The sequence below is a fragment of the Mizuhopecten yessoensis genome, unplaced genomic scaffold (assembly GCF_002113885.1).
Source record: "Mizuhopecten yessoensis strain PY_sf001 unplaced genomic scaffold, ASM211388v2 scaffold10757, whole genome shotgun sequence".
Taxonomy (NCBI): domain Eukaryota; kingdom Metazoa; phylum Mollusca; class Bivalvia; order Pectinida; family Pectinidae; genus Mizuhopecten; species Mizuhopecten yessoensis.
The window spans coordinates 90,652-112,040 of record NW_018408706.1 but is presented as its reverse complement, the minus strand read 5'-3'; the positions used below and the strand labels follow the sequence as shown (position 1 = coordinate 112,040).

Here is a 21,389-nt window from a genome sequence, read left to right as displayed (position 1 = left end):
TTTCTTTCTACCTTCACACCGGGGTCACAGTAGAGAGTTCCAACATAATTCGCTCCAGAAGAAAACATACGTTTCATATTTTGAAATGGAATCCATCATGATATTAACACGAAAACGACTAAGGTACAAGTATATTTTATTATTTAGAGTATGTAGTATGTTGCTCTGATATAAAAGACGGGCATTGGATCACGATAGTACTGCCGAGTGAGGCGCCTTTCAATTGTTCTAAAATGACAATTTTGAAATAGTTCTGACATCACTCATCATGGTCATGAGAATGCAAACGGTGTTAAAATGATACTTGATCGTCCTGATTGTGCACCCGACCGGTACCAGCGTTTACGACCTAGATATGTGACAACACTGTTATATATATACGATACTGACAACTCCACCCTGCTATATATATTGTACATGTAATGGACACTAGCCTATACATGATCATGTACATACACCTGCCCTTTCCCAAACTGGCAGAATGGACTCTTGATACCAATGCTATTGTGTTTTGGTGGAATAAATACCAGAAATGTAAAGTGGTGGGACATTGTAATGTATACTTATTTAAGTGATGTTTTAGAGACATCAGTGTTTCACCAGAGATACATGATAGTTGAACAGTCATTGATCAATTATGACATATACATGTGGTTATCAGGATATACATCATCAGCCATAAGCGTACTTAGCTAGACAAGTTGGACACAGTTGTAACCTGGTAAAATACAACCTATTTCATTTTCTTCCAGCCCAGCTTTGGATATTTCTCTTTATCTCAGTTGGAAAAGAATCTAATTTATAACAATTCAGCCAGATATCTGATATTTTTTTCCCTGGCAGAGGCATAAAAAACTGGTCTGCTACATAAACCTCAATGTAGGAATCTACTTGGAAGCCAGGGATCATGGGTTAGATGGGTGGTCTATCGAGTGGTGCAGTGGATACACACTCATCTTTCATGGACATGGATGTTGGTTTGGGTATGCATGATCTGGGTGCACATGCTAGCTATATAGTGTGGACACATGTTAATGTGAGTGGTGATGTGCATTGGTGTGAGTGTGGCCACATGTTTTATTTTAAATAAAATGTGAGTGTGGATGTGCATTGGTCAATCTAATTAAAATTATATCTTCACATCGCTCCCGTTTACTGATATGTCGCGTTGAAGATCTAACAACATCCCATAGAAGGTCACGTCAGAGGTCAACATGAAAGCATTATCGTATTTATAACAAGCCAATCAAAACGCGACATAACTCTTTCTTTCAACCAATCAGAAAGCAGGACCTGTAGCATTTAATGCAGACACCTCGTAGCCCAAAATCCACTTTTTCGTCTGGTCCAGTGATAGTTTGAATATTGCGAAGCCTGTCATTGGTTAATTTTAGTTTCAGGTTGTTAAACTTTTTAACGACAACATCACCAGAAGAGGAAGTCTCTCTTATTTCAAAGCAAAATCCACAAATTGTACAAACGTTGTCTTGTAGATAGACACGGCGTGGTGTCATGGGCGCCGCCATTTTCGATGCTCATTTGACACCTCTCGGTCTTTTATCATAGCAAGTGTGTTCCGAAATCATTACATCATCACTTACAGAAATGCGTAAGCTCTCATCTGATTGGTTAATGCAAAGGTCGCCTGAACATGACCCTCTACGGGATGTTGTTAGATCTTCAACGCGACATATCAGTAAACGGGAGCGATGTGAAGATATAATTTTAATTAGATTGTGCATTGGTGTGAGTGTGACCGCATGTTAATCACCTAATGTGAGTGTGGATGTGCATTGGTTTGAGTGTGACCGCATGTTAATGGGAGTGTGGATGTGCATTGGTTTGAGTGTGACCGCATGTTAATGTGAGTGTGGATGTGCATTGGTGTGAGTGTGACCGCATGTTAATGGGAGTGTAGATGTGCATTGGTGTGAGTGCACGTTTGGCTGCATTAAATGAGAATTCCTATGACTTCATGAACATTTGTGATACACAGTATTATAATACTGAATCATTAGAATAGTCTGGGAAACGTACAATGTACATGTGCCACGTGCACACAACTATTAAAAAGGATATACCATGGCAAGTACTGGAATATTTAGCTCCAACCCTTATAAAGTTGTGTAGTCAAGGATATACTAACTGGACAATTACTTTTAGATTCCCTTTTTCGATAAATAAATAATAATTGGTCAAATTATTTTTGAAAATTCGAAACTTCGCTTATAAATTGTGCTAACATTGTTCATAAATGCATACCAGTATAGCTCTGGATACCAGGATTGTATATAAACAATGTTTAAATCATAAGCTATATGTGGTACTTTTTAATCTTTTTTTTTTTAAATCTTAATAGTTCTAATTTCTTTTCACTAGGTAATGATGCAGGGATCGGTGCAGGATCTTGGCTCATTATAAGCAGCTTATAATGGAAGACATCTTCAAAAGGGTATCAGACACTCAAAAACCAACAACTATGTGTATTTAACAGACTTAGTATATGAATGATAACAAAATGTGAAACAGAAAGCACAAATTTTAGAAATTTGCATTCGTTTGCAATTTCTTATAAAAGTAGGATGTAAACATATTTTGAATCATATCAGTTTCTTTGGTTGTGAATTTACCTTATATGGTGCATGCTTCTATAGATTATATATATGAATATATATTTATAATGTCCATTTTGACATCTGGAGTAATGGTGTTTTATGCCATTCAAAAACAAAGGTTGTTATTTTTTCAATGATTTTGTGAGTTGTGAGTTCAATTTCATTATGTCTGTGACTGTAAATGGAAGTGGCAACGCAAGCAATGGATACAGTAACCATGACAACGCTGCTTCTGACCTTGGTGATGACCCTGTTGTTTGTAACAGCAGTAGTCATGAACACAAGGACAGAGCCAAGAGGAGGGGATGTGCTAGGCACTTGTCATCTGTTCCCAGTGACAAGTATTTGTGTCAAAAGGACTCCAAGACATCAGAAATATGTAAATCTAGCTCATTCCACTATGCGACTGACCAGGGGATTTGTTCTATGGACTCTAGAAATGCAAGCTCTGGCTCTAGTGAGTCTGAATGGAAGGAGCCCCATCAGCATCACAGAAATGCTTGTACTTGTGCTGCTGACAGTGGTAACGTTGATGGTGGGGATGAAATGGACGGGAATATTTCACCAGACAGTGCAGACATGGTATTCCATAGAAACGATCAAGAACCATCAGATCCTGGCTGGGAGTTTAGGTCCACCTGTCCGGTAACCTCCTGGGGTCATTTCTCCAAGACTCGTAAGGAACAATACAAATACAGACGTAGCGACTATTCAAGTGACAGCGAGGATGACTCTTCCAGTAAGACAACTTTACAGCCTCTATCTCAATCAGATGGTGAAAGTATACAACGGTCACACCTGCCGATGTGTGACCTCGCTCTTAGCCCACTCCTCAATGTCTCCCTGAAAAAGAAGGAAGCCATCCCAAATGGTAGCTCCCGAATCAGTTGCAGAAACAAGGATGGAGTTAAACCTACCGTTTTCAAAGAAAAAATTGCAGTAAGTATTGCTATCAATATTTTATATACTTCTAATAAATAACCTTTAACTTAAGTGAGCACATATACATGTATGTGTACGTATACAGACTACTTACTTTTGCAGTTGCATGCTTGGAACAAATATTCAGTATATAACTCAAGTCTCGAATAAGTGTGTCAATTAAAAAAGTGTCACACTTATTCAATTAGACTGGCTACCAGCCCCACATACCTGGTAATTATATGAATATATGAAAGAATTGAACGGCTTCCTTCTTCTACTAGCTAATTATCTCCCCTTGCTAGTGGAACTCGATTCAGACATGCAAGAGATAAAATTATGGTAGACTTTGTTTTAGCTCACCTTCCCAAAGCAAAGCAATTTTGAGTTCTTAGACTTATCACATTTAACTTGGACTCAATTAATCTTTTTTTTGAAATTCTTATCTAAAATATTTATAGAATTGAATTAAGGATCCCATCAAAGCTACCTTGCGGGACTTTTATGAAAAATGATAAATATGAAATAAACGAAATATAATGAACAATAGCTATAGTGTTCTGGGTGTAAAAAAAACATTCAGCTGTATTCGAACCCTGGACTTCAAAATTTTTGTCTGGTTTGTTATACTATCGCTGTTACTGATTGAGTTACCTAGTCAACAGCAACTAGCCCAAATGTGCTACAGTTATATCTAAACGGGAGTTAAGGGGAGGGTACTTTGTATGGGGAAAACGGCAGTGCAGTGGAACAGGGATCCTTAATTAGCAATTCATAATTTTTTGTCTGGGACACAATCAAAATAATTTCAAAAAACATCACTGCCAACAATTTTTGATACCTGATTATCATAAATATTTTATTTTGTTTACAGTGTGATTTATGGGTATTATTTTTTTCTGTGTAAATCAACACTTCCTGGCTATTCCTTTCTGTTTATCCTTTGGTGTAAGAAATCCTAATGAACCACATTTGGATCTGGTGTTTTTATTGAATCAGAATGGAAATTATACAAATTATACAAATTATCAATCATCACTTGTGAGCAGAGTAATGATACCATTTATCACCTAAGTATCTATGCCAGCTAGGCTGTTGTACATTGTAATTATATATAATAGCTCAGTTTACATAATTGTCGTTAACATGCATGGTATCACCATTCTTTACATGGATGACATTAATTACAGCAAAAGCAAAAGTAGTAAATTTCTTTTGATTTTTCCAGCCTAAGTATTTTTTAAAAATCTGTAACCATGCATGCTTTGATTGGTTGAATTGCAAATGATTAAAGAATCTCAAAGTCATTTGAATTCCCATTCCATCAAATTATATATAATCTAAATAATGGAATTCACTACTGAATCTCATTTCAGGCTACTTTGTATCATCATGGTAATTGGGCTATATATCTATTGTCAAGCTACATTCTTATGTGTTTCAAAATATGCAAACCAGTCTCTAACATTTCCATGTATGGACTATGTACATCTTTTAAAGTATTTTTGTGAAAATTTTCTGTTGCTTTAATTTTCATACTTTAGGAGATCTGAACTTGTGATTTTTACAGCTATTCATTTCTCCATTATGAACTGATATATTTGGAATTTAGTATTCTTCCATACACATATGTTTTAAGAGTCATCTACATTGTAGATATGAAGGTTCATACCCGGGGCCGGGGGTATATTCAGTCTGCAGTTACAGAACTCGTGTCAGTTTAGAACAATTAATGGTATTTACTTGCAGCTGTAAGTTCTGTTATAGTTAAGAAATAATGAACGTATGTGCATGAACTATGGTGTAATATGTAGGTTTAAATATATCATTTCCCTATTTTACAGACTATACTTCGATGGTTCAATGACTGCAGTGACTCTCAGAAGAACATGGTTCTAAAAGGGATGCTTGTGAGTTGATTTTACATGGTTTAATCTTATTATTGCCAGACAATAGCTTTTATTTATCATTATGTTCCTTTAGTTCCAGAGTCAAAGGTTTGTCTTCAACTATAACTTTGAGGTCACAGTGACCTATATCTTGTAATCCGTCCCTGATCATGAATAGTGAATGATTTTGATGTCCTGGCGATAATTAACTTATGTTTTCATGACATACAGGGTCACAATCTTTGTGTGCTGTTATATACCTAGGGGTGGAAGTGTTGTCATGACAAACAGGGTCACAATCTTTGTGTACTGTTATATACCCAGGGGTGGAAGTGTTGTCATGACATACAGGGTCACAATCGTTGTGTGCTGTTATATACCTAGGGGTGGAAGTGTTGTCATGACATACAGGGTCACAATCTTTGTGTACTGTTATATAACCAGGGGTTGAAGTGTTGTCATGGCATACAGGGTCACAATCTTTGTGTACTGTTATATAACAAGGGGTAGAAGTGTTGTCATGGCATACAGGGTCACAATCTTTGTGTGCTGTTATATAACAAGGGGTGGAAGTGTTGTCATGGCATACAGGGTCACAATCTTTGTGTACTGTTATATACCTAGGGGTGGAAGTGTTGTCATTGCATACAGGGTCACAATCTTTGTGTACTGTTATATACCTAGGGGTGGAAGTGTTGTCATTGCATACAGGGTCACAATCTTTGTGTACTGTTATATAACCAGGGGTGGAAGTGTTGTCGTGACATACAGGGTCACAATCTTTGTGTGCTGTTATTTACCTAGGGGTGGAAGTTCATTGCGCACATTAACTTTTCTAGTATGTTTATACAGGTTCACCAATCTTCATGTTATGTTACAATAAACAACAAAGATATAAAGGTTTGGCGTTGTTGAACCCCATGACAACAGCTACGTATATCAGTACATATACTGCTGTAATTAACATTAACAATATTTTATATTGTCGCATTTTGCACCGTTACTGACCTATATTTTTCCACTTCACTGAACAGGAAAAGAATAATATTGTTTGGCCAGTTACATTTATTTACATTTTTCAAAGAGATTCACTTAAATGTAATTTCATTGCTTTTACAACGAATGTAGAAGGTGTGCCATGCACAATAAGTTGATTTCTTAGTGAGCTATTTCTGCACCATTAAGCATCTAAGGAGGTTAATTTTCAACATTTTCTACAGCGTTTAACAGAAGTAGGTCATTTATCACATAGTTATTGTCACATCTCAGATTTCACCCCATAAGCCACATTTTATTCATCACTATACCTTAATAAAGGAAAAGATATTTGTTTTGTAGAACTTTGATGTATTTGCAGCTTGATCTATACATTTTCACTAATAATTGATTAAGGAAGTTTTCATATAGACAATAACAGTCTAAGTGAGAGGTTATTAGTTACTTAGCCTCCTCTATATAATTATAAGTGAACCAACATAGCTCAATCTTGATCTGTACCAGCAAATTCAAGGTCAAAGCAGGTGGCGAAATATCAAATCATTGCTTGCTTCTCAGGAGCAGAACATTAATCAAAGCATCTGCACATTTCTGAATTATGCATCCATGACTTACTATTAATGAATTGAACAGATACATATGTATACTGCAAATACATCACTGTGAAATCAGATATATTTTCATTGAATCCTAATTTTGTGGTTTCTTGCATTGACAAAACACCATTTCGTGGGTTTGTGAATTTGTGAATTATGAGTACCCACTCAAATGGAGAATTGCTTTAAATATCAAACTTATAATTATTTCATGCACCTATTATTTTGTGGATTGAGATAACCAACAAAATCAAATTAAAAAATCTTACAAATATTAGTGATTTCACAGTACCACTGTAGTGTAGCATGTACGTTGAAAAAAGTTAGGACTGTTTAAGGATGGCAGCTGCCAAACTAAGTAGAAGGTGATCATGAGCGATCAGGATGCACTGAAGCAATCTATAAAAGATCAGAGTGTCGTAAAATGCTGAAATTCCACTCCAAAAAAGGATCTATATTACAGTAGTGTTTTCAAGCTAAGTGACCGGAGCCAGCAATCGGGTTGTTCAGGCGTACATTGGTATACAATGTTGTTCAAAAGTAAAGTTCTATCCCTGATCAACTGGTGATTTTTTGTGATTGAGCACTGAACTGGTCAATGATATTTTGTGAATTTTCATCCCCAAAGCTACAATTGTATCAATAGTGCAGCTCCATTGGTAAAATATGTTTCTTTGTATATGTAATTATAAAGACAAACAGCATTTAAGTGATAGAAGTCCCATCCGCTCAATCACGATGCCCGAATATGCAGTCACGACCTTACAGTTTTACAAGTTTAATCCGATGTCACAACCGTACACAGTCGTAGGTAACGGAGTGACCAAATCCCACAAATATAATTCTAGGTCTGAGGTCACCTCTTTGTTTATAGGACATTTTGCAACTGGTATAGATTATTATGAATCTTTATAGGTTTCTCAACCTATATCATGTGCTCAGAATTAATTTTTGAACTTGTTTTTTGAGTAATTTCAAACTCGTTGTCGACTGAACATCCTGATGCTCCCATCACCTTGCAAACACTGTACTTTAATAAAGACGCTTTTCTGGAGAGGATTGCTTCAGTGCATCCGCTGATTGCTAAAAATTTTGAAGTAGAACTCACTTTCTGCTTGTTTTGGCAGCCACCATCTTTTAAACAATCCAAACTTTTTTAAACGTACAGGCTCCATACACTACAGTGAGAATGTAGTAATTATAACAACAGCAATGGAAAGTATGTCGCTAATTCTTAAGCTTGTATTCACATTTTCAGGTTTGTTGACTACAAATAATAACATCTCAGAAATGTCCTTAAAAGTAACTAGAAAAGTCTATGTCCTTTTCTGTATTATTATAACGTTGCACAATACAATGTATATCATCGTTAATTTGTTTTAAAAAAGAGCATCTCCTAATAGTCACTGACCCACATATAATCTCCAAGTTCAAAATAGTTGCAATTTTGATGTAGTTCATATATGATATCTAAATCACAAAAAGTCAAATATCATTGTATTAAAAGTGCAATAAATACACTGAAACAGTGACTAGTATTTGTTTCAAATATTATTTTCTTGATTATTGAAAATGTAATAAAGCAATTCATGACGACAAGATATTTTTTTCATACATTTGCCGGGGCAGAGGAGGCCGGGTATTAATATTAGTACTAGTGTGCATATAACATGCGGAAAGATATTGTTACTAGCCAGAGTACTTTTGTAAGCTTAACTCATTCACTCCTACATTTATAAACTTGACTTGTCCTGAGTCTTCGATTTGGCAAGGCTCAAATGTGACTTTAGGGGTGAATGGATTAATATATATAGCATTATTGGTCAGTGAATTTTATGCAAACTTATAAGGTTGACCAGTATCATTACCAGCTCCATTGTCAGCAGATATATGGTGCAGTATTAATGATCATACATGTACTTCCTGTCCCAGTGAGAAACTACTCTAGTAACCTCCGGACTATATATATATATACACATACACACACTCCTTTCAGTACAGAATACAAGTGCACGTGACACAGACACGAATACTGTGACCAATTAGTTCTCTAATTACTCTGTAATTGGCTAGTACAGTACAACAGTGACATGATATGTTGTGGAAGGTATTCATCAGCCTTTGGCTACAGCTAGGTAATGTATATTACTCTGTACATCATGTGAAACATCAGAATTTGATTGGTATATATGGACTGTGTATTCTCAGTGACATAGTATCCGGTCAAGAACAAACTTGGTTCGAAATTTAACACTTTCCTGGCTTTTAACGATACAAACCGTCCTTGATAACACAAGTTTTATCTTATAAATGATCTAAGCAGTATTTAGCCTTCTGCTGTACTAGATCTCTATTTTGGAGGCTGTTTGTGCTAGAAAGTCAGAGAAAGACTGCATTATAATGTATAGTTACATACTGTATAGCAGAACTAAAATGTCCATGAGTCAATACTTATTGGTTCTGTCTGATTTACATAATGCAATGGGCCAAGTGAGGTTATCCCATGCCGCAGCGTCCGGCGTCCTTCAACTTTTTCTTTTAAAAAGCTACTAGTCCTGAACGGCTCAGAGGATTTTGACCAAATTTGGTCTGGAGCATCATTGGCCAAAGGGTTCTCAGTTTTGTATAAACAGAGAGTATGGTCTCCCTGGGGGCAGAGGGGAGGGGGAAAATAGGTAAATCTTTAAAAATCTTCTTCTTCTCAACCAATTGAAGGATTTTGACCAAATTTGTCCTATAGCATCTTTGAACAAAGGGGACTCAAGTTTGTATAAACAGAGGGTGTGGCCCCTCTAGGGGCGGAGGGGCGGGGCCCAATAGGGGAAATAGAGGATTTTTTTTCTCCTACTATACAAGTGAAGGGATTTAAACCAAATGCAGTCTGAAGCATGATTAGGGACAAAAGAATCAATTTTGTATAAACTGAGGTGTGTGGACCCCCTTCTTTGGGGCAGATGGGTGGGGCCCATTAGGGGAAATAGAGGAAAACATCAAAGATCCTTCTCCTTTTGTACCGATGAAGGGATTTTGACCAAATTTGGTCTGGAGCATCATTGGCCAAAGGGTTCTCAGTTTTGTATAAACAGAGGGTATGGTCTCCCTGGGGGCAGAGGGGCGGGGCCAAATAGGGGGAAAATAGGTAAATCTTTAAAAATCTTCTTCTTCTCAACCAATTGAAGGATTTTGACCAAATTTGTCCTAGAGCATCTTTGGACAAAGGGGACTTAAGTTTGTATAAACAGAGGGTGTGGCCCCTCTAGGGGCGGAGGGGCGGGGCCCAATAGGGGAAATAGAGGATTTTTTTCTCCTACTAAACAAGTGAAGGGATTTAAACCAAATGCAGTTTGAAGCATGCTTAGGGACAAAAGAATCAATTTTGTTAAAACTGAGGTGTGTGAACCCTTTGGGGCAGATGAGTGGGGAAATAGAGGAAAACATTAAAGATCCTTCTCCTTTTGTACCATTGAAGGGATTTTAACTTAACCAAACTTGTTCTAGAGAATCTTTGGGCAAAGGGAATTGAATATTTACAAATGAAAGATGTGGTACTTTCATGATCATGGCCACAACAAAACTGTTCAGGCCATCACTTTCTACTACAGTGTATCATATTTGTTTCTACATCTTCATCGATGGATATGCATCATAATTACAGATAAAAGATAAGTCAAGTCTATCCTAAGGTCAAGGTCACAGGAAGAGATCCAAATCATTTAGATGCTTTAATTTATGAACAAATATTACTTCAAGAAACTTGATAGCTTTGGAACAGCTGAATATCATTATATTTTTAGCTATAATTACTAAACCAATATGTACCTATTTGTATGAAGATTATGGCAAAGGATAAATCATTATAATTCTAATCTGTGCAATGACCAGAGAAAGGCTGAACATATGTTGATAAACTTCTGTCTTCTATCTTTCCTTTTGATGCTGACATACATGTATGATATCGTTCTTAAGTAGGTGTTATTTGTCAGTATATTTTTCCTGGCCATAGGTGTCCCTCAACCACATGTTTCCTAAATAAGTATTCTCTGATCATAATTGTGTTTCTTAACACTGATCTTGGACCTTATGATCTCTTACCATGGCCTTGTATTGTGTGTTGCAGAGAGATTGCGACCTGCCCCAGCTACACTTGCTGTCTGTGAAAATGGGCCCTAATCTTCACCGGGGCTGTCCTCCAAACTGTCAGGACATTATTACATGGCTGCCTGCAGATATCGCCAGTAAAATCATGTCCTTCCTCGACCCAGGTAACATATACCATAGAATTTGTACTTAACTATGATAATATACTAGTTATGATGATCCAGCTAGATAGTTTGTTGATAAACATGATGTCATAATTATGGAATGCTGATTTATTCCTAACTTTCTGCTTTTGTACGATAATTTTGTTAGGTACATACCTGATAAGGTTATATTAGACACGAGTAAGAATAACACAAACTTATTGATGTGCAGCCTAACTTAGGTAGCTAGGTAAATATAACATCAACTTACTTGTGTGCAGCCAAACTTAGGTAGCCAGGTAAATATAACATCAACTTACTGGTGTGCAGCCTTACTTAGGTAGCCAGGTAAATATAACATCAACTAGCCAGGTAAATATAACATCAACTTACTGGTGTGCAGCCTGACTTTGGTAACCAGGTAAATATAACATCAACTTACTGGCATGCAGCCTAACTTAGGTAGCCAGGTAAATATAACATCAACTTACTGGTGTGCAGCCTTACTTAGGTAGCCAGGTAAATATAACATCAATTTACTGGTGTGCATCCTGACTTAGGTAGCCAGGTAAATATAACATCAACTTACTGGTGTGCATGCAGCCTTCAGGTGACACACTTGTTTAAATAACACAAAGTAACAAGTGTAAAAAGTTGATTACAGTAACAGCAGTATATAAGAAATAACATAGATTTTCTAGTGTGTACTGTGTAACCTTAATTAATTCATACACCAATAAGTATATAACATCATTAACTCATTCACCCCTGATGAAACATTTGAACTCTTCCAATTCAAAGGTTGGAATAGTTCATTATGAAATTTCAGGGGTGAATGAGTTAAGATGGGTTTTTGTTCTCACCTAAACTTGTGTACCATTATAAGCTAGATAGGTATAATGAATAAGAGATCTTTGATGTGCTCAGTCAGTGCTAAGTCTGAAGGGAATTTCATAATTAGATACGTATGCATAGCGACAGTATGGATAATATGTAGTTAATTTGTACCTAGACCTTTAACATGCCGTGTCATGATATATCAAAACATTATATCATGTACAGCTCTATTGTACATTAATTAAACGCAGTACAACATTTGAAGCAGAACTGGTCTGGGTCGATCGTCGCAACCAGGTGGCTAGCTCAACTAGAAGGGTATGCATCTAAAAGTTTAGAGGGTCCCGGGTTCGAACCCTGGTCTGGCCGTTGTATTTCCCTTTCTCCTATTACACTTGAATATAACAAATATACCATTTCTTCTGCAGTAAGTTTGTGCCATGCAGCTCAGGTGTGTAAGGTGTGGCGACATGTAGCAGAGGAAGCCTCTTTCTGGAGGAAGTTCTGTTGTCAACCAAAATGGCGGCTCTCTAAGGCTGCAGAACACCAGCAGGTCATAAGTCACATGTCGTCTGAGGGAAGCATCATGGTGAGTTGTAGGATGAGTTAGGTTTGAAAGTTGATTTAAAAAATAACATATTTCATTCAGTCCAGGGAATATTGGTACAGAGGCTGTAGGGGGTAGCTGAGGGCTTGAGAGTTGCTATTTCTTTTGCTGCATTTTGTCTTTTATACAGAAAGAGCTGATTTAGAATCAGATATTTTGAAAAATTTGTTAAAAATACATGAGAAGATTAAAAGTCTAAAGAAACTTTTGAGCTTGTAACTTTAAAGTATATTCTTTAAATTTAAAGGTGCTAATTTGTAGCCAACTGATGAGTGCGCACATTTTGATTTATCACTGAACTTATTAGAAATTTTAATTATTGGATGTCTTGTTTTAGTGGAAGAAAGTTTTTGCTGAGCGCTTCCGCTTGCGTAACAATTGGCTCAGTGGTAGATGTACAGTGAGGACTTTTGAAGGTCATTCTCAAGGTAATCTCTGTCAAAATTTTGTTATTTGTCATTTCCATTAATCATATTAACAAAAAATACACTTGTATTTATTTGCATACACTGTGTTAAGGATAAAATGGATTAATTCCAATTTTGAATGTAAGCTGTTAATAATATGCGTTTTATACCATCATTTTCCTATTTTAAAAACTGTGTACCAACAAACAGTCCAGATTTCAAATGTCAGTATCAATATTCAATCACATAATATGATATCAAATATAAACAGAAACGTAATAAATAGTCTCTCTCAATGTTTTTTACGACAACATTAATGTGTATGATGTGTTACACTGATGCCACAATTGAATTTTCTATAAAGAGAAGAAATATTATTTCTGATATATACTAGGTAGACATACCCTATGTATTACATCATATTTCATATCTAACAAGTATGATGCAATATTATAACAAAAAGCTCCTAAAATTGTAGGTATATCATGTGTACAGTTTGACGATACTCGTATCGTTAGCGGGTCCTCAGATAAGACAATCAAGGTAAGAAACAGTTGCAAGCTGGACAGTTTTACATATAGGCTATAATACCAGGTAGCCAAAAGTAAAAAAATGTGTGGGACTATTTATAGTCCCTTGAAAATTTGAAATCCAAATGTATTTTACATGCTACATTTGTACATAATAGAACGTTGTTATTATGATATACATTGTATAATTGTTATTATGATATACATTGTATACCGGTAGTTGTTATTATGATAAACATTGTATAGTTGTTATTATGATATACATTGTATACTGGTAGTTGTTAATATGATAAACATTGTATATTTGTTATTATGATATACATTGTATACCGGTAGTTGTTATTATGATATACATTGTAATAAATTTGATTGGAATACCAGTCAGCACTCTGTGTCTGAAAGACTTTTGATTATAAATATTAATGCTGAATACATTTCAGTGAAAATGTATTTAACACACTATATTTTCAGTATTACAGTATTAGTTTTTATGGAAAAGGTAATACATGTATTCAAAAGCAGAGATGACATATCAAGGAACTTTTCAAGCATTCCTGGTTATTTTGTTAAAAGATTTGTGTTCAATTTGAAATAATCAGATGCATACATACACATTCCTATTATTAGTCTAAGAGTAGAAATACATGACATTTTACTACATTCAATTTAGATTTTAAGAATGATAAGTAGGTATATATTGAAAATCTAAGTATAGATTAATCTGTGTTTTTTCTGTTAAAGGTTTGGAACATTCGTACAAATGCTCCATGGTCTGTCCAGACTCTTGTTGGGCACAGTGGGACAGTCCGGTGTCTCCACCTAGAGGGGAAACGGCTAGTTAGTGGCTCTACAGACAAGTCCATCAAGGTTTGTAACCTCAGCTAAATCTGCAGTTAGCAGTATCAGTTACTCTGTTCACAGAACACAGTTTTATACCCTAACTGTAGGAGTTATCGCCCTTAACGCCCTTTAATGGGTTTCTTTCATGGATGAACTTGATTCTAGCATGCCATTTACATGGCGGATAATACCTTTTGCAGAGTGAATGTTAGTGCTTACCACAGGCATGTTACAATCAGACAAGACAGCACAAATTTAATTGGCTGACAAAGTGATTTCAAGGTGACATTAAAGAAACAAATATTGATCATACACTATTCTCTCCAAACCAGTAGTGAAATCTTGCAGACCACAGGTGCCGTATTGGTATGCCAATAAAACTGGCATGATGGCACGCCGAAATCAAGTTCACCCATTGTTGTATGGCAGCATTTGCAGGAAAATGAAAATATTTCAAACCAAATGTGAACAAAATATTATACTTAAGAACATATAGAGCAATCTTTAATGAAATCTAAGATAATTTTGAAAACTTTAAAGGGTTTAATATCAAAAATATTCCAATAAATACACATGTGATGAAATCTCTATGCACTACATTGTATTTTGTGAAATACTTTTCAAAAGGGATGCTTTTCATACTATGGGAATACAATTTTATTTGCTATTGGGAAGCATCTTACTTTTTAAATGAACTAACAGGTGTTGATAAAACTGTCATATTACAAGTGTTTCATCGAATGAAAAGAAATAAAAAAAGCACTTTCCATGCAATTCTTGTTAATTGAAGAATATATTTGGTAATTGTATAATGTACCTGTTGTAGGTGTGGGACTTGTCCACCCAGGAAAGCTGGTCTAGTATTGCTTGTAAAGTGACCATGGTGGGACACACAGACACGGTCAGGTGTCTCCAGGTGAGTCATACAATGTCTTAGGTAAGATTTGTAAAGGTGAGCATTATAAGAGAGTTTCTATAGATAAGTCATACATGTCTTCAGGTACAAGGAAAGCTGTAATGGAGTCCAAATGAAAACAACAATTTTCAATGCAAAACCCTAAAGGTGACTTTATCAAAGATGTTCACATTTCCAATGCAACAAGGTAAACCTCCCAATAGAAGTCTGTTTGCCTTTATCCCTTGAATTAGATAGCCTTTGCAGACAGTTTGTTTAAATTGTCTCACTTTTCAAAAATATTATAATACATAATATGTTCATAAGTGGAATTCAAAGCTGTAAAGTGGATTGATTCTGCAGAAAATAAGACTGAATATCTGCATAATTCTGAAAAAAATGTTGACAGGTGGACGATGATAAGGTGATCAGTGGGTCATATGATACGACGCTCAAGGTGTGGGACCTACGTACAGGCCATTGTAGGATGACCCTCAGGTGAGATCTTTGTCAAGTTTAAGATTGTCCACTCGGGACAAATTCCCAGCACAGGATTTCTCCAGCTTAACACACTGAACCAGACAATTAGTGACATCACCATGACAATGATTTGCAGCGACATCACAAGAAAAATATGTTGAAACTCCTTCTACATCTCTATATACAGTGTTATGTTGATGATGTCACAGAGCTGAGTCTCATTGCAGATAGTTAGCTGTTATTGGAATTCACAAGTAGATAAACATATCACAATCCATCATCTGTATATTTTAATTAAAGGATAGACTATCAATGTGTATATAGATTTGTACGAGTGATTTAACTGTCTTTTTTTTAAAGATTGTTCCGAAGTAGTTTTTCTCATTACTTCTGTCACTATCAGTACACTCTTGTTTTTTTTACCTTTAATGCATTTTCCTGAAATGTAATCTTTGACTTTAAAATAAATTATTTCAAGTTTATATAACAGAAACATTTGTACAAATATTTTTCATGAAATTTATCACCAAAAGGTGTAAACCACTGGCTATATATGTAAATTCTATACAGCTTATCTCTGATCATGTATTAACACTTTTGCTGAAAAATTCTTCTCTGATTAAAAATGTGTTAAATGAAGGAAACGGGTATATGAGATCTACTATTGTTTGTTAATCTGTATGGGATCTTTTTATGTTTGTAGGGGTCATTTAGCTGCTGTTTTATGTGTTCACTTTAGTGACACCAAAATAGTGTCTGGATCCTGTGACAAAGCAATCAAGGTAGGCCAACCACCTCACAATTGTCATGTATTACTGTTTTCCATGTACGGGTAAACAATTCACATTTACCTGGTTAGGTTTTCCTGAGCTTTACTGAACTGTATTGCAATCATTTCAAAATTATTCCTTTATTTTTCTATTGGCATGTTCTATATATTGAGGACAATGAATTGGTCTCATATTGTTGATGAGGCATGATATCCTGAGACAGCACTCTTAACATCAGAGTGTCTCAACAGAAGGCACTAATGCTTTAGTACATCAAATGGATTTAAATGTTACCTAAAATTCAAGGGAAATGTATATAAATACTATTATTATCTGAGTTCATATGATGATAATTTGGGTGGCCTGATGCTGATAGGGAAATGTTACTTAAATCAATGCTCCCAAAAATGTACAGTGCCCAGGGCACTGTTGTTAAAGGACAGTGACTATTTCGACATCATAACCATTTAGTTAAACAATCAGAAATTAGGATTTTATCATTTTTTGTATGAAACAGGAAAGATAACAGATGAATATTTCCCTCTGTGCATGTTTGTAAGATTGAGTGTTTTATTTTAACTAAATTCTATATAGCAGTCTGCCTATACAAGTTTTGAAAGTACTCATATTTTTTTTATAAAAAAAATTGGGAATACCCCTGGTGTATTCAAACATTTTGCTTCATATTGTGTAAAAACAGCACGTTTGGATAGGGGAAGGTGCCCTGTTTTGACGGTAAAACAATTAGGCAAAAAACCCTGTACACATATCCAGCTGACAAACAAGTAAAAATTACAAACCGTTCTTTTTTGAGTTTTTGAGCATCCTTTATTTTTCGTTATGTTTTATTATTGAGGAGCTCTAGCGAATCCACCCCGGATCCACCCTAGAACGCTGCCACATTTTTCTAAAGAAGGAGTGTAGGATTGCCTAATTTATTTATTTACATATTATCCACCTGGTACATGAACATTTTATTCTGTTACTTCACTCTTCATGAGTTTCTGTATACTGCCTCTGAGCTGACTAATACACTTGTTTTACCTGAAGGTGTGGAACTACTTTGGGGACTGTGTGCGGACTCTGACAGGTCACCAGGACGCGGTCACGTGTCTACAATTTGACTCAACACGCATTGTGAGTGGATCTCTTGACTGTAACCTCAAGTTCTGGGACATCCACAGTGGAGAGTGTATGAATACCATCGACTGGAAGGCAGCTGAAGGTCACACAGGGGTCGTAAGGTGAGAGGGTCACAAAGGGGTGAAGTAACAGGGTTATACAGGGGTCATGAGATGAGGGTCCAATTGGTCATGAAATGAGAGAATCATACGGAGCATATTAGGTGACAGGTTCATATAGGGGTTGTGTAAAACAACAGGGTCATGCAGGGGTCATGAGATGTGAGATGAATCTGTAGGGTCACACTGGATTTGTAATGTGAAGTCATATTTCGAAATAAGTAACAGGTTGTATACTGCTAACATTCATACAAGTCAGAGATTTCAGGTAAATTAAGAGGGTCACATAAAGCTTTTCTGATGAAAGGTCATATGGTTAATCACACGTGGGTCAAAAGGTCACCATTATCAATCATAGTAATAGCTCGTCAGCCTTTAAGGTAAAGTTTATATCAACATGATAGTTGTATTCATTTTGACAATGTTTTTACATGTTACAGATGCCTACAGGCCGACAGCTGGCGACTTGTCAGTGCTGCTGATGACAAGACAATCAAGGTAAGGTCAATGTCAGCTCAGAGCTCTACATTCCTGGTGAACGTCTTGTCTAGTATTTAGTTCACTGCACACCAGCCAACCTGAACTGGTAAAATGTCTTATAGCCGCCATTAATGAAGGTTGGTGGGAGGGGAGGGGGTGGGGTTAGGGTTATAGGAACCACCTTGTTGGTCTGTCCATCCTTGTGATTTGCATGAAGGAAGGAATTTGCGATTCAACTATTTTTCCTGGAGTTATAGCCCTTGAAACTTTAAATCTCTGCTCCAGAAACCTTGTTATCGCAACTCCTCCTTAACCATTTTGTTGGATTTCTTTGTTACTTGGCACAGGGAAAGAACATCATATGTTAATGTGCATGAATGGAGGGATTTGTTAATGGGGTATTATATCCTCTGCAAACAAAGTTTGAAACATAGATAAAATGAAGGGGGGAGGGGTATATCTTTGTTAGCTTTCTCTAGGCATGGTTAAATAGAATGAAAGATGGACTCTGTATTAATTTGCTTAAAATAGGAACTGGAAGTTTGTTTTTTATGTAGCTTGCAGTATCTCTTAAATTTTGTTTAATATGCATTGTACAAGACAACAGGGAAGGGTTGAAAATCTTGTCCAGCCTAGCAGACAACAGGGAGGTATTCTTTGATGTCTTGTCCAGTATACTTAGTACTAGACAACAGAGACGGGAGTACCCAAAATCTTCCGCAGTAAGTTATACAACAGGGTAAGGGATCTCTAAAGTATTGTCCAATATACTAGACAACATGGAAAGTAGTGCCCAAAATGTTATCCAGTATACTGGACAATGAGGCAGACATTTCTCTAAAATTTTGAGAAGTGAATGAAAGTATTTCCTATATCTTATGTTTTAATGTTTGTGTTTCTAGGTCTGGAACCTAGAGACGGGGAAGAGACTGGTAACACTAAGGAATCATACAGACGGAGTGACCTGTCTTCAATTTAATGACTTCATCATTGTGTCAGGATCGTACGACAAAACTGTTAAACTCTGGGACTTTAGCTGCTGTTGACAATGGGCTGCTGTTGGAACACCAGTGACTGGTGGTTTCCTAGGCAGGGTAGGCGTCGCCAGCCAGAGACACTACATGACGGGCTCAAATGTCAGCTAGTGTGATTTACTTCAGGAATACACTTTTACAGTAGTAAACTTCAATACTCGTGTGCATCGGACAGCTTACCATAGCTATAGTGAGTGAGGAAATATAATTATTTTGTTGGTTACATATAAATATCTTTTCTTGATAAATGAATCGAACAAAGGTGTATTTTTTCACAAAAATTGGCAAAATTGAATTGCTCATTTTATGACTTCTGGTGATTTTTTAAAATATTTTTGTTGTCGACAGATTTCAAATTATTTATCTACAAATTTCTCCAACTTCCTCCATCACCCTTCCATCAGGCAGTATTGCCCAAATATACTCCCATCCACCAATCCCTGTGCTATCCCTCTTCATCCCTTTATGTGTGCATAATTACTCCCAATCCGCCCAGTCATTATTCTTTCCCCCCCACACACACACACACTTTCCCCTTGTAACCAACTAACATGTAAACCTATTTATGAACATCACAAGACATTTGTGTATGTGAAATCCTGGGAAGGCCATCATTGATAGCAAGTTATCTGTTGTTCTGAGTGAACCATTTACATATAGGTAAGATATACTGGTCAAATTAACCTGTTACAGTAGCCTGATATGTAGATCATGTATTTTGGAAACAGCATTAACCTTTTCTTCATATCATAATAATAATATTGTCCATATATTAGGCTATTATGTTTAAGATTTGGAGAACTGCTAGATACTATTATGTTTACATTACAACTTGATTTAAGTAAAAAATGCATATTGTAAATAATAAGGTAAGCTAAAACACCAACAGCCATACTAGATACATCAATTGCGGTTTCAAATCTAATATCAATAGTATACGAAATAAAGTCCTCTATCAGTGAATAATACAAATAAGTACACAAAGTCAGCAACAATATCATAAGGAGAAGTGGTGTTTAGATGACCTCTTTTTAGTTGCTGTATGTAGAGGAATATTGAGATACCTAAGCAAATAGTACATAGATTGTAGCTAGTGATAAACAATTAATAATATGTAGCCGTATTTGTTTTGCCTACTGAGGGGCTGATGTGGTTAGTGTTAGTCCCCTGTATACTATGGTTGTGATTAGTACATAATACAAACTAGGAAAGTTTAGCACAAGGAAATCCAGCTTTGTAACCTCAAACAAGACATCACAAACAAACACCTCTTAATGCATCATATATAAGGGATATATGCTCACAAACAGCTGTAGGCTGTGTCGGGTTAGCCTGTATATATAATTAGGGGTATTCAGCTATTAACACACTTTATCTGTACTTTACCAAACAGGATACATGATACTCAAAATTCACCCTCAGAGGCAACTTTTTTATAAATAGAACAATTCTTATCTAAATCATATTTATCGTTAATTTGTGACTAGTATATATGTAAACCTCACTCTGATTGGCTGATTTCTGTGTTTCTATTTTGATTTAGTATTATACAGACTTCAGATATTCTTATATTGGGTACGGAACACTATAATATACAAATCATCAGCTTACAGCTGGAACCTACAATGTATGCGAGATATTATAATGCTATAGTCACAACAGTTTCCTAGAAATCATATTTATCTATATAGTCCCAATATCCGGTGTGTCATTTGAAAAACCTTCCAGACACAAAAAATCATTTTGTTTGTCTGTCTTGGTTGTCTTTTTGTAATGTGAAACGTTTTGTATGAGAATGTTAAAATATACAGATCTTCACCCTTGTAAAACCTGCAGCATTTAGTGGCTTTGTACCATACTGTCCTGTTTTGACTGAACTTTGACCTTATATGAACCACTTTTGAACCTTGTTAATACAGACTCTTTAGTTCCCCAAAAACATGTTCCAATAAATAGATATTTTGGATTAACAAACTAAGAATTATCACTTATAAATAATTTAAAAACTTA

The 21,389-nt window shown here is 35.9% G+C and overlaps 1 protein-coding gene across 1 annotated transcript; it reads left to right on the top strand.

Annotated features, from left to right (window-relative positions):
* Positions 1–21: 21 nt before the first annotated feature.
* LOC110462177 (beta-TrCP-like) lies at positions 22–20,476 on the top strand. Its single transcript, XM_021516016.1, has 14 exons — positions 22–123; positions 2,380–3,554; positions 5,381–5,446; positions 11,135–11,279; positions 12,524–12,684; positions 13,040–13,130; positions 13,588–13,652; positions 14,381–14,506; positions 15,306–15,395; positions 15,784–15,872; positions 16,558–16,636; positions 17,675–17,868; positions 18,306–18,363; positions 19,248–20,476. Exons 2-14 carry the CDS (start codon positions 2,715–2,717, stop codon positions 19,389–19,391), a joined length of 2,148 nt encoding a protein of 715 aa, XP_021371691.1. The 5' UTR covers positions 22–123; positions 2,380–2,714; the 3' UTR covers positions 19,392–20,476.
* Positions 20,477–21,389: the final 913 nt, after the last annotated feature.

What these genes read in the sequence shown, in the direction of transcription:
- LOC110462177 (XM_021516016.1), top strand. Translation starts at nt 2,715, where the DNA reads ATGCCATTCAAAAACAAAGGTTGTTATTTTTTCAATGATTTTGTGAGT. An exon ending in CTACAGACAAGTCCATCAAG is followed by an intron (nt 14,507 to 15,305) that starts GTTTGTAACCTC and finishes TACCTGTTGTAG; the next exon opens with GTGTGGGACTTGTCCACCCA. An exon ending in CATTGTAGGATGACCCTCAG is followed by an intron (nt 15,873 to 16,557) that starts GTGAGATCTTTG and finishes TTATGTTTGTAG; the next exon opens with GGGTCATTTAGCTGCTGTTT.